Source organism: Erythranthe guttata, chromosome 3 (assembly GCF_056151865.1).
Source record: "Erythranthe guttata isolate IM_541 chromosome 3, IM_541, whole genome shotgun sequence".
In the NCBI taxonomy this organism is placed as follows: Eukaryota; Viridiplantae; Streptophyta; class Magnoliopsida; order Lamiales; family Phrymaceae; genus Erythranthe; species Erythranthe guttata.
In genome coordinates this window covers 17,302,028-17,314,748 of record NC_142535.1, presented here as the reverse complement: position 1 = coordinate 17,314,748, position 12,721 = coordinate 17,302,028, and the positions used below count along the sequence as shown (strand labels likewise).

General features: G+C 33.6%; 2 protein-coding genes and 1 long non-coding RNA gene across 3 annotated transcripts; all 3 read left to right on the top strand.

Annotated features, from left to right (window-relative positions):
* The first annotated feature begins 2,107 nt into the window (after positions 1-2,107).
* On the top strand, positions 2,108-3,030 carry LOC148771983 (uncharacterized). The gene is made up of 2 exons (XR_016030420.1): positions 2,108-2,460; positions 2,675-3,030. It is a non-coding gene; the product is annotated as an uncharacterized LOC148771983 (long non-coding RNA).
* A 2,448-nt stretch (positions 3,031-5,478) lies between these two features.
* Positions 5,479-8,080, top strand: SKP2A (F-box/RNI-like superfamily protein). The gene is made up of 5 exons (XM_012987794.2): positions 5,479-5,624; positions 6,008-6,321; positions 6,445-6,793; positions 6,883-7,024; positions 7,568-8,080. Exons 2-5 carry the CDS (start codon positions 6,059-6,061, stop codon positions 7,939-7,941), a joined length of 1,128 nt encoding a protein of 375 aa, XP_012843248.1. The 5' UTR covers positions 5,479-5,624; positions 6,008-6,058; the 3' UTR covers positions 7,942-8,080.
* Positions 8,081-10,888: 2,808 nt separating this feature from the next.
* On the top strand, positions 10,889-12,636 carry LOC105963439 (putative indole-3-pyruvate monooxygenase YUCCA11). Its single transcript, XM_012987843.2, has 4 exons — positions 10,889-11,569; positions 11,905-12,138; positions 12,239-12,361; positions 12,445-12,636. The coding sequence occupies exons 1-4, from the start codon at positions 10,952-10,954 to the stop codon at positions 12,616-12,618; spliced, it is 1,149 nt and encodes a 382-aa protein (XP_012843297.2). The 5' UTR covers positions 10,889-10,951; the 3' UTR covers positions 12,619-12,636.
* The last annotated feature ends 85 nt before the right edge of the window (positions 12,637-12,721 follow it).

Sequence of the window (12,721 nt, the reverse complement as noted above, 5' to 3'; positions counted from 1 at the left end):
CTCATTTAGTAATCCACTCGAAGTGCTCTTGCCGTAAATAGTTTATATTAATAATTCCCCTAATGTTTGTTTTCGTATTACACCGACCCCCTTATGGTATGATTTTTCAAGGAATTTTTTTACTACGTGGAATATTCCAATAATGCTTATTATATATACCCTACACACACGACATTTCTTTATGGTACTTTTTAAAGACAAAAATTACACTCAGGTGAACTTTACACGAAATCTTTATTCTTCTTAAATAACACTTTCACAAATTTTTATTATTACCATGACAAGCCTGAGGGTAATTTTTTTAATTTAAAAAGTACGATAAAAGAAATGTCACGTTTGCAAGGGTAGAATCCATATTTTTTGGGATATTACATGGAATAAAAAAGAATCCGTAAAAAAATCACACCATAAGGGGGTCGTGTAAGACAGAAACAAACATCAGGGGGGTTTTGGTATAATCACCGATAAGTGGAGGTGTTTTCTATAATTTAGCCTAAGTTCAGAAGGATTTTCATAATTTATCATATTAACAATGATTATTGTTCTTTTACGTCTTAACTTTTGCTTATACCCTTATAATATTTTGAAAATTTTAATATCAGTTTGATAATATAATTAAATATTAATTTCTAATATATTTAATATGTGTTTTTTTATGGTTCAAGTACCACACATAAGAAATTTTATATAAAGGTTCGAGATTGAATATAAATGTTCTATTTTATACTAGATAATAGATCATTGCAAAAAGAATTGTTGCAAAATCAGAATTTGTGATTAATATTAGCATTAGAATTATAATTATAATTATAATTAAGATTCTTTGAATTAGTATTAGTGTTAATACTAGAAATAGGATTCAGATTGTAATTAGGATTAATATAATATTAGGATGATGATTAATATTAGTATTAGAATTATAATTAAGATTATGATTATGCTTTGTACGATAATTAGTGACATGCATTAGTATTAGGATTATGATTAATAGTAGGATTGGGATTAGAATTATAGTTAAGATTAGAATTAGAATTAACATTAGCATTAGCATTAGCATTATTAGTATTAAAATTAAGATTATAATTAGAATTAACATTAGCATTAGCATTAGCATTAGCATTATTAGACTTATGATTAGTGTTAGGAATAGGATTATGGTTAGGATTACGATTAGAACTATTATTAGTGTTATGAATAGAATTAGGAATACGATAAGGATTTGGATAATATTATAATTACAATCATAATTAGCATTAGCATAATAATTAGCTTATCTAGATTAGCATTAGCATCAAAATTAGTATTAGCATTAACATTAACAATATTAACATATTAGTATTAGTAATAGTATTAATAATAGTATTAGTATTAATATTAGTATTAGTAATAGTATTAGTATTGGTATTAGCATTAGTATTAGTATTAGTATTAGTATTAGTATTAGTATTAGTATTAGTATTAGTACAAGTATTAGTATTAACATAAGTATAAGTATCCGTATCAATATTATTATCGGTATCAGTATAAGTATCAGTATCATTACCACAATATGTATCAATACCAATATCAGTAACAGTATCAGTATCATTATTAGTATCGGTATCAATATCGGTATCAGTATCAGTATCGGTATCGGTATATATATATATATATATATATATATATATATATATATATATATATATATATATATATATATATATATATATATATATATCATTAGCATTAAAATTAGTTTTAGCATTTATATTAGTATTAGTAATAGTATTAGTATCAATATTAGTATTAATATTACTATTAGTTAGGGGTGGCAATTTGGATCCGGATCCGTGGATCCAACTAGATTCGGTTCGGTTCATAAGGATCCGGTTTAGATTAAGTTTAGTTGAAACAAATCGGATCCGATCCAGTTGATATTTTTTTAAAACTGGATCCATGTGGATCCACTTTAAATCCATTAAAAGTTTAACCACAAAATAAATTGGGTCATATTGGATCCAATCAAAACCCAATTATAACCCAATCAAATACCAACACAATTTTCTCAAAAAAAAAGTCAAAATATTATTTTAATTAAAAGTTTAATCGATAAAAAATTCTCTCTCAGATTTCACCCCAAAAATTTCTCAACCCATCGCCATTCCCCACCTCCATCGCCGTTCCTCGCCGCCGTATACCGCTCCTCGCCGACCGCCGCCGTCTACAACCTCCACTCCGCTCGCCGCCGTCAACAACCTGCACTCCACTCACCGCCGTGAACAGCCTCCACTCCGCTCGCCGCCGTGAACAGCCTCCACTCCGCTCGCCGCCGCCGCACGCCGCTCGCCGCCAAGACCTTCGCCGTCGCCTTCCCGCCGGAAAATAAGGCCTTCCGGTGGTTTGAGGCCGCGGAGACCGTCGGAAAATGTTAAGGAACTGAGGAGAAGCAAGTCGGAGCCAACTCCGGGGAATCATTCCGAGGTAATTTTTTATTTTATATTTGTTTAGCAATTATTATTTTTTTCTACTATTTATTTATTAATTTATTTATTTTATTAGAACTATTATGCTGCAGATCATATATTCCAACTCAAGTGCTATTATTACTTCTGATGAAAAAATTAGGGCTGTTAAATTAATGATCTTATTTTAATATTTTTTTGTTCAAAAAACATGACAAATATCTTATTTTCAGGTGTCAAGATCATTCCAGGTGATTCTTGGTTTGGAGTTTATTGTAAAGTTATGGTCTTTAGTCTTTACACACTTTGATATAGATTGAAATAGATGGAGAATGATGTAAAACAGTGTGTGTGTGTGTGTGTGTGTAAAACAGTGTGTGTGTGTGTGTGTGTGTGTCTGTAAAACAGAGTGTGTGTGTGTGTGTAAACAGTGTGTGTATGTGAGTGTGTGTAGAAGTTGTGTGTGCATGTGAGTGTGTGTATGTGTGTAAAACAGTGTGTCTGTGTGTGTGGAAATTGTGTGTGCATGTGAGTATGTGTGTGTGTGTGCGTGCGTAAAATAGTGTGTGTGTGTATAAAACAGTGTGTGTGTGTAAAACAGTGTGTGTGTGTGTGTGTGTAAAACAGTGTGTGTGTGTGTGTGCGCGTAAAATAGTGTGTGTGTGTGTGTAGAAATTGTGTGTGTATGCGAGTGTGTGTGTGTGTAAAACAGTGTGTGTGTGTGTGTGTCTGTAAAACAGAGTGTGTGTGTGTGTGTGTGTAAACAGTGTGTGTATGTGAGTGTGTGTAGAAGCTGTGTGTGCATGTGAGTGTGTGTGTGTGTGTGTGTAAAACAGTGTGTGTATGTGAGTGTGTGTGTGTGTGTTAAACAATGTGTGTGTGTGTGTAAAACAGTGTGTGTGTGTGTGTGTGTAAAACAGTGTGTGTGTGTGTGTAAAACAGAGTGTGTGTGTGTGTAAAATGGGGTGTGTGTGTTAAACAGTGTGTGTATATGAGTGTGTGCGTGTGTGTGATAGTGTGTAACTGTGTATGAAAAGTGTGTGTGAATATGTGTGAGTTTGAAAGTTTAGATATTAATTATTAAACCACATAAATTGAGATATTAAATCCTAAAAGTTGAGATATTAAACTACATAAATTGAGATATTAAATCCTAAAAGTTGAGATATTCAACCTCATAAATTGAATTAAAAATGAAATGGATCCATTTGGATCCAATCCGGATCGGTCTAAATTCGATCCACATTAAATCTATTCATATAGATTGATATTGGATCCGGATCCTTTTGAATCCGATCCACATGGATCCGGATCGGATCCGGTCCAAGTTGAGAAATTGCCACCCCTACTATTAGTAATAATATTAGTATTAGTATTAATATTAGTATTAATATAAGTATAAGTATCCGTATCAGTATTAGTATCGATATCAGTACCAGTATCAATATAAGTATCAGTATCGGTATCAATATCAGTATCAGTATATGTATCAGTATCGAAATGAGTTTCAGTATCAAAATCAGTATGAATATCAATATTAGTATCAATTTAAGTATCAGTATCAGTATCACTATCAATATTAATATCAGTATCAGTATTATTAGTATAATATTAGTATTTTTATCAGCATCAGTATCAGTAACAATATTAGTATCAATATTAGTAATAGTATTAGTATTAATATTACTATTACTATGAGTATCAATATGACTATCAACATCAGTATCAGTATTAACATCAGTATCGGTATCAATATCAGTATCAGTGTCAGTATCAATATTAGTATCAGTATCAGTATCAGTATCAGTATTTGTATCAATATCAGTAAGTATTAGTATTAGTATTAGTATTAGTATTAGAATTAGTATCAGTATGAGTACCCAGATTAGTACGAGTATAAGTATTAGTATTAGTATCGATATTAATATCAGTAGTACTATTATTATTACTATCAATATAAGTATTATTATTAGTATTATTATTAGTATTAATATTGATATTAGTATTAGTATTAAAATTAGTATAGTATTGGTATTAGTATTAGTATTAGTATTAGTATTAGTATTAGTATTAGTATTAGTATTAGTATTAATATTAGTATTAGTATTAGTATAAGTATTAGTATCACTATTAGTATCAATATTGATATCAGTATTGGTATTATTATTGGTATTGGCGTATACATCTTATCTCTTTTGCAATATTTATAAGTTGTGTAGTTGTTTGAGTAATGTGATTACTAATTGAATGTTGTTAGTGATAAACTGCAGGTTATTTGAATATCTATTGAGTTACCTCTATGCTACTGTGTTTGTTGTTAAGTTAGTTATTTTGCAGAGGATTCACATGGTGTAGTAGATTGCATTCCATGAAATAGAGTTATACTATATGTTTTAAATTATTTCACTTAATCTTCATATCGTGCTTTGCGCCATTCGCGTATTTTTCTTTGTAATATTTAATTGAATTTCATATCTTATAACTCTGAATTAAGAGATAATTTTTTTCCTTCCATTTTGTTTTACTTGAATTGTTGTTGTTATAAAAAGATATTCGTTTAAATATTATTATTTTTCTCATTTTGAAACTGATATCCGTGCAACGCACGGGTGAAGTACTAGTTAATCACGAAATTAAGAGGGCGGAATTTTTTATTTTATGGCAATTTCACCCCTGAATTATGGTCAAATTACAAAAACTCCCTCATGTTTGAGTAATTACAGTCATCACCTCTCAACTATGTATCATCTTACAAAAATACCCCTATAAAGATAAATTTAAGGATATTAAATCGTAAAACCGAATCAAAATTTCGGTACGCCAACACTTTATACCGTTTACCGAATTGAATATACGATTTAGTTCAGTAAATAACCGAATCACATAACTTTTATGTAAAAACATTTAAAAAAATGAATGACTAATAATAAGATTTTTTTTCGTAATTTGGCCATGCAACCGTAATTTGTCCTTAATTTTAATTAAAATTAGTCTCCAAACAAAAGATTAGTAGTTTGCATTCTGTCACACATCTTCTGTTCACGTGACACGTGGCTTTGTATCGGCGCCCAATTCTCTCTCATCTCTCTCTCTCTCTCTTAAAATGAGACTGCTCGGTACTGAAGAAGCCTAGACAAAGGTAAACGCCTCATTTCCTCTGTGACTCGTCTCCTTAATTACCAGGTACAAACGTCTTTGCTTTCTCTCTCTATCTCTCTCTCTCTCTCACACACACACACAACATATTTTGTGTGCCCTATGATCATCTTTTTCTGTGATCAATCGGTTTTCGCGAAATACATCAATAAAAATGGAGGCCCTTTTTAATATTTTTTTTCGTGACTGAAAGAATAGGATAAAGATCAGTTCTTTGTAATTAATTTCACAGAGAGAGAGAGAGAGAGAGAGAGAGAGAGATTGAATTGAATTGTGTAGAAGAAACCTGACACTCTGAATAAGACAAACTGTTGAATTCTTCAGTACCTTCTCGCATTCACTTATTACAAATTTCCGAGTTTATCTCATTTCTGTATTGTTTTTTTTTGGGTTATTAAATTAATTATCAGGAATATAAAAATCAGCAGCTTTATTTTGGGATTTTTTCTACTGTGAGGAAAATGGGAGGAACAGAGGGTTTGGACTTAATTTTTGAGGAGGTGTTTGGATTTGGTGCTGTTCAGAACATGAATCAAAGTTATGGTGGTGGTGGTGAAATTGGCGGTGGAGGGCTGAGTATAAGTGAGTGGAAGGATATTCCGGCGGAGCTTTTGCTTAGGATTCTTTCTCTGGCGGATGATCAGACGGTGGTGGTTGCTTCTGGTGTTTGCCATGGATGGAGGGATGCCATTTCTTGGGGCCTTACCCACCTTTCCTTCTATTGGTATATACATATATATATATGTGTGTGTATATATATTTAAAAAAAAAATTGTTTTTTGATTTGGATGTGTGTGATTCGTGCAATCTTGTTCCGATTGATATCGAAGATTTTCGGTTTTTTCAGGTGCAAGAAGAACATGAATAACCTGGTTCTCTCACTAACTCCGAAGTTCACGAAACTCCAAGTTCTAATCCTAAGGCAAGACACGCCGCAACTGCAAGACGAAGCCGTCGAGAAAATCGCAAGCCACTGTCGCGAGCTTCAAGAATTGGATTTGAGCAAGAGTTTTAGGCTGACCGATAGCTCCTTATACGCGCTAGCACGAGGCTGCCCGAATCTCGTAAAGCTCAATATTAGTGGATGCTCTGCGTTTAGCGACTCGGCTGTCGGTTATTTAACCGGCTTCTGCAGGAAATTGAAATTCTTGAATCTGTGCGGCTGTGTTAAGGCAGCAACCGATAGGGCGTTAAAGGTAGTAAAATAACTCGTTAACGTAGTTTGAGGTTTCGTGACGTAGATATAGTTCTTGTAAAATTGCTGCTATTTGTTTTTTTTACGCAGGCGATTGGGTACAACTGTAATGAAATGCAGTACTTGAATCTTGGATGGTGTGATCGGATAGGCGACGAAGGTGTGAAGAGCTTAGCCTATGGCTGCCCTGATCTTAGAGCTCTCGATTTGTGTGGATGTGTTCTTATTACAGGTGAATTATCGATGTTTCTTGTTATTATTTGAGTAGGGGTGAAAATAGATGGATTGGAATAAGCACTTTTGGAAAGTTTCAATTTTTTTCGGAAGTGAAAAACTAGTTTCAATTTCGTTACAAATAAAGATCCGAAAAACCCGGAAATCGGAATTTTGGGTATTGGAATGAAAAAAGCTCGTTCCAAAATCGGAAATTTTCGGAGTTGAATTCTTGGAATTTTGAAAATTCCAATTTTTAGTCACCTAAATTTTTGGAAAAAAAAATTGAATTTTTCGGAAAAAAATTGAAATTTTCGGAAAAAAATTGAATTTTTCTGAGTTATTTTCGGAAATTAAAATGGGATCGGAAATCGGAATCTCGTATATATTTCAATTTCGATGGGGGGTTCTGTTTAACAATTATGGGAGAAAACCGGGGTGCCGAATGCAATAAAACCCGTTGTTACATCGCCCTTAAATTCAAGAATGTGTTTCGAGGTTTTCTAATTAGATTTTGCTTTTTGTGGTGATAAATAAATAAATAAATAAATAAAACGTGCAGACGAGAGTGTAGTGGCGTTAGCAAACAACTGCCTCCACCTCCGATCGCTGGGGCTCTACTATTGCCAGAACATAACCGACAGGGCAATGTACTCGCTGGCACAGAGCCGAGCCAAGAACAGAGTGTGGGCCCCGGTGAAGAAGACTAGGTACCAAGAGGAGGAAGGCCTGACCAATCTGAACATCAGCCAATGCACCGCCCTTACGCCGCCAGCTGTCCAGGCGCTGTGCGACTCTTTTCCTTCGCTCCACACTTGCCCCGATCGCCACTCGCTTATTATTAGCGGGTGTCTCAGCTTGACATCTGTCCACTGTGCTTGTGGGGTCCAGGGCCACCGATCGAATACTACCGCTATACCCCACCTGGCTCACTGAGCCTGAGTTACTCGGTTGTGTATGTATATATTATGTATATATATGTATGTATATATTGCGTAAATAAAACGAGAGACGTTTGTTTCGTGTATGTTTGGACTGAATTTGGGTAATGGTTGGTTTGTGTTTTTTTTCTTCAGAGACTTTTTGTGGAATTTGGTTGATTTCTTGCATTTGGAACTTGTGTTTTTATTAAATTGTTAAAAAGTCCTCGTGTTATTAATATTTGCAAAAAACTCCCTATGATTCATTTATTTTAGCACAAAGCTCCCAAAATGGCGCGGTAAAGACCGTTTTATCCTTTCCGATGATTTGGATTTCTCTCGTTGGGTGTTCCATCGTCTTCACCACAAAGCCATTCATCATCCTACGTATAGAATAACAAAATTCAAATTGCATTCTCCATCTTATATTAGTTTCGTAACTTTTTCGTTTCACCGTTTAAATTGTTTATTAGTAGTAAATTTGTTACGTAAATTTAAAGAAATTTGAGAGAAACGGTGAAACGAAAATTTACGACGCCATTAACAAAACTACATTATTTATTCTTCATAACTATGGCGCCTGTAACTTTTTGTTTCACCGTTTCTCTCGAATTAAATTTCTTTCCATTTTCGTAATTACTCGAACGCATCACTTCCCCATTAAAGGAATCCAAACGTGGAATCTGAGTTATACTCGCTATTTTTCACCATCACAACTCAATTTTGACGGATGTGATCGAACCCGACACAAATTCTTATGAATGATGATCGACATTGTGGATCGGGGTTGGGCTCCTATTTATACGAGACTTATAATAAAGGGAAAATTAGAGAAAACCCCCCTATCTAGGAAAATAAGTTAAGGAAGCACCCATTCCTATAAAATAATTAGAGAAAACCCCTTTAGCTAATATTCAACCCAAATGATATTTTCATAATTCCGAAACTGCACTTAATTGTCTACTATACTTTTTCAAAACCCTAATCTTATTTTCTCTTCTCTCCCGTCTCTTTTTCTCCGTCTCTTCTCTGTTTTTTTTCCTCTCTATTATACTTTTCTCTCTCAATTCTTTAAATTATTCTCTCTTGATCGGAAGATGAAGAACCAACCACGAACATCACCGCCAGAACAACGATGCCAATTCCGTTAAAGCCATCGTCGTCGTTGCCGTCTCCGTCGCCGTCGTCGCCGGGGTCGTCGTCGTTGCAGATCTTAACAAAAGCCATAAAGATGATGATGATTTTGATAGCGATTCTGAGTTCGAATGCCACGATTGCTACATCGGCGGCGAAAAGAGGTAAAATTGTCGATTTGTCGCCGGAATCGGATTTTGATGGGTGGTGGTTCTGATTTGGTTGGTGGAGCAAGTTGTGATTTTATTTATTTATTTGTAATAAAAAAAAATCACCATAATATTAAAGTAAGGTGGTGATGGTGTGTTGTGGCGGCGGTGTGGTGACGATGGGGAGGCAGATTTAGGGGTTTATGGTGGATTGGGCGGATGACGGCGCGTGTAGAGAATTTCGCGCATGCTGAAACTGTAATCGACTATGTACATGTTCATAGTCGATTAAGCTAATCGACTATCCTCTGGTAGTCGATTAAGGTTCATCGACTCCAATTTTTTTTTTTTTTTTGGATTTTTTGTTTATTGATTCGAATTGTATAAATCATTTATATTGTTTGTATATTTTTTGTTTTTGTAATATATAGTTGATTTTGCATTTTTTCGCAGTTGTGATTTGTTATTTTTAGTAGCAGATTTTTAATCGACTATGTTTCACATCATAGTCCATTAATATGCTTCATTGACTCCAAGTTTTAATTTTTTTTGAATTTTTTGTTTAATGATTGCAATTGTATAAATCAATTATAATGTTTGTATATTGTTTGTTTTTGTAAAATATAGTTGAGTTTGCATTTTTGTAGTTGTGATTTGTTATTTTTAGTAGTCGGTTTCTTAATCCACTATAGTTCATCGTAGTCGATTTAATATGCTTCATGGTCGATTAATATACCTGATAGAGAAAAAAAGTTAAAAAACGAAAAAAAATATTAAAAAAAAATAATAATAATAAATAATTAATAATAATAAAAAAAAATAAAAAAATAAAAAAAATTAAAAAGAGAGAAAGACACGACTATGGGTCATGGGGATAGTGTGCTGATGGGTCATAGGGATGTGTAAGGTGGAGAGACATAAATGGAAAAATAGGTGACTGGAATTTAGAGTAGATTTTTCTCAAACGGTGCAAATAATTTGGACCTTCCTTTATTAAAAGAAGTATTGAGGGGTTATATCATAGAGCCCCTATAATAAATTCGTAATTAGATTTTATAAAATTTCCCTACTACTTACTATAAGCATGTATTTAGAAAGTTAGAGAAAATTGATCCAATATATATAGACATACACATATGGTATGTATTAATATTTCCTACCATGTTAAGAGATTATTATAACTACGTGGCCTAGAGATAAATACTAAATATATAATTAGGAAGGTGAATTAGATATTCTTTGTGCCAATCACATTTTTTATATGGTAATAACAAGGGGTATATTTGGTATTTCACCCAGTCCCTAGGAATCAATTCGGATTATTTTAAATTTTATGTGTGGATATATATCGTACATACTATATATCGTGTGTGTATACATTTTTTTTTTAATTTAATTTCAGATTACGTACAGTTGTACTTACCATTGATATTAATTTGTTGTGAAAATAATAATCTGTGAAAAGATTATTCAAAATTATTATTTCATTTTAGGTAGGTAAAAGAAAATGCTTACGACCAACAAATAATATAATAGTGTATTCCATATTATTCTTGCAATTTATTTATTTTCTTTCTTTCTTTTTTTTCCCTGCATAATTTGTTATTGATTACATTAACAAAATTTTGTAGTCTAGCAACTATTTCTTCTTCTATAAATAGCGAGAGCAAATCTAGAACATCGATCATCATTCATTCGCAGCCGAAAAAAAACAAAGAAAAAAAAACATTTTAGAGAGAGAAAATGGAGAGAGAAACTACGGTGCTAATCGTCGGTGCAGGGCCCGCGGGCCTAGCAACTTCCGCATGTCTAAACCTAAAAAACATACCAAACATTGTCTTAGAGAGAGAAGATTGTTGTGCTTCTCTTTGGAAGAAAAGAGCTTACGATAGATTGAAACTTCATCTTGCCAAACAATTTTGTGAATTACCCAATATGCCCTTCCCTTCCAATGCACCCACATACATCCCTAGAAAGGACTTTATCCGGTACTTGGATGATTATGTTTCGTATTTCAACGTAAGCCCTTTCTACGAACGTACCGTGGAATCCGCCTCGTTCGATCACAGCTGTCGAAATTGGGTTGTGATGGCAAAAAACGAGGTTTTGGACACGATGGAGAAGTACGTGGCCAAGTTTTTGGTTGTGGCCACGGGGGAGAATAGTGAGGGGTACATACCTCAAAATATCCCGGGTTTGGATTCGTTTAACGGTGAAGTGATGCATTCTAGTAAATACGAAAATGGAAAGAAATTTGAGAAAAAGAAAGTGTTGGTTGTTGGAAGTGGGAATTCCGGTATGGAAATAGCGTTCGATTTGTCCAATTGGGGTGCTCGAACTTCTGTCGTTGTTCGTAGCCCGGTAAGTGCTTTATCCAAAATCTATTTTTCTTTTTGAATTTTTGATTTTTTTTTTAAAAATAATTACTCCTTTTGTCCTAAAATAGATGTCTTTTTGGGCCACAGATTAAAAAATAGGAAGAAAAAAAATCCGAGATAGAATGACTAAAATATCCATGTTTTATTTTATTTTATTTCCATTAATTCTCTCAATTAACTAATAGTAATAATGGCGAAATTGAGAAAATGGAAACAAGAAAAATTTCATGAATCGGCAGTTAATTTAAAACGAATTGAGTACGTAATTTAGCAAATGCACACTGATTTTTTATTATTATTTTTTTTTTATTATTTCAGGTTCATATTCTTAGTGAGGAGCTGGTGAAACTTGGAATGGTGTTATTGAAGCATCTAAATGTAGATTTAGTGGACAAAATTGTGCTACTATTGAGCAAATTGAAATTTGGGAATCTTTCTCAATATGGTATCCAAACGCCAAACAAAGGACCCTTTTATCTCAAAAGAGCAACCGGAAGATCTCCGGTTATCGACGTCGGCACCATTTCCAAAATTCGAGCAAGAGAAATCGATGTATGTACATGCATACGTAACTTTTTTTTGTACATGCATGCATGCATGTACACACGTGAAAAATATTGCCTAATATTTGGTTAATGTAATAATTTTGTAGGTTTTGCCCTCAATCAAGAATGTGCATGGAGATAATATTAGCTTTACGAACGGTGAAATGGAAAGTTACGACGCCGTTGTTTTTGCGACCGGCTACAAGAGCACTGTCAGAAAATGGCTCAAGGTAAGTTAGCTTTCATCGTTCGTATTTACGATTTTGCTAAAACATTTTAATTAAATGCAAATTTTTTGATTTGTTATATGTAGGATGATGGAGGGCTTTTTGGGGAAAATGGAATGCCAAAGAAGAGAAACCCGAATCATTGGAAAGGAGAAAACGGTCTTTATTGTGCTGGATTTGCGAGGGCTGGATTGTTTGGGATTTCGAACGATGCCAAAGCTATATCGCAAGATATAAGTGCGCGCTTTAAGTCATCGTAATTTTTCGTTTAATTGTAATTTTTTATGCAAGTATTATAGTATATGATCTGCTTAATGTGAAATAAGGGCGTCGATCGTCGATCTACAGCCGATATTTTCTTCA

Bases quoted from the DNA above. Each gene is read 5' to 3' on its own strand.
- SKP2A (XM_012987794.2), top strand. From the start codon at position 6,059: ATGGGAGGAACAGAGGGTTTGGACTTAATTTTTGAGGAGGTGTTTGGA. The intron at 6,794-6,882 runs GTAGTAAAATAA...TTTTTTACGCAG, and splicing joins CAACCGATAGGGCGTTAAAG to GCGATTGGGTACAACTGTAA. The intron at 7,025-7,567 runs GTGAATTATCGA...TAAAACGTGCAG, and splicing joins TGGATGTGTTCTTATTACAG to ACGAGAGTGTAGTGGCGTTA.
- LOC105963439 (XM_012987843.2), top strand. From the start codon at position 10,952: ATGGAGAGAGAAACTACGGTGCTAATCGTCGGTGCAGGGCCCGCGGGC. The intron at 11,570-11,904 runs GTAAGTGCTTTA...TTATTATTTCAG, and splicing joins CTGTCGTTGTTCGTAGCCCG to GTTCATATTCTTAGTGAGGA. The intron at 12,139-12,238 runs GTATGTACATGC...ATAATTTTGTAG, and splicing joins TTCGAGCAAGAGAAATCGAT to GTTTTGCCCTCAATCAAGAA.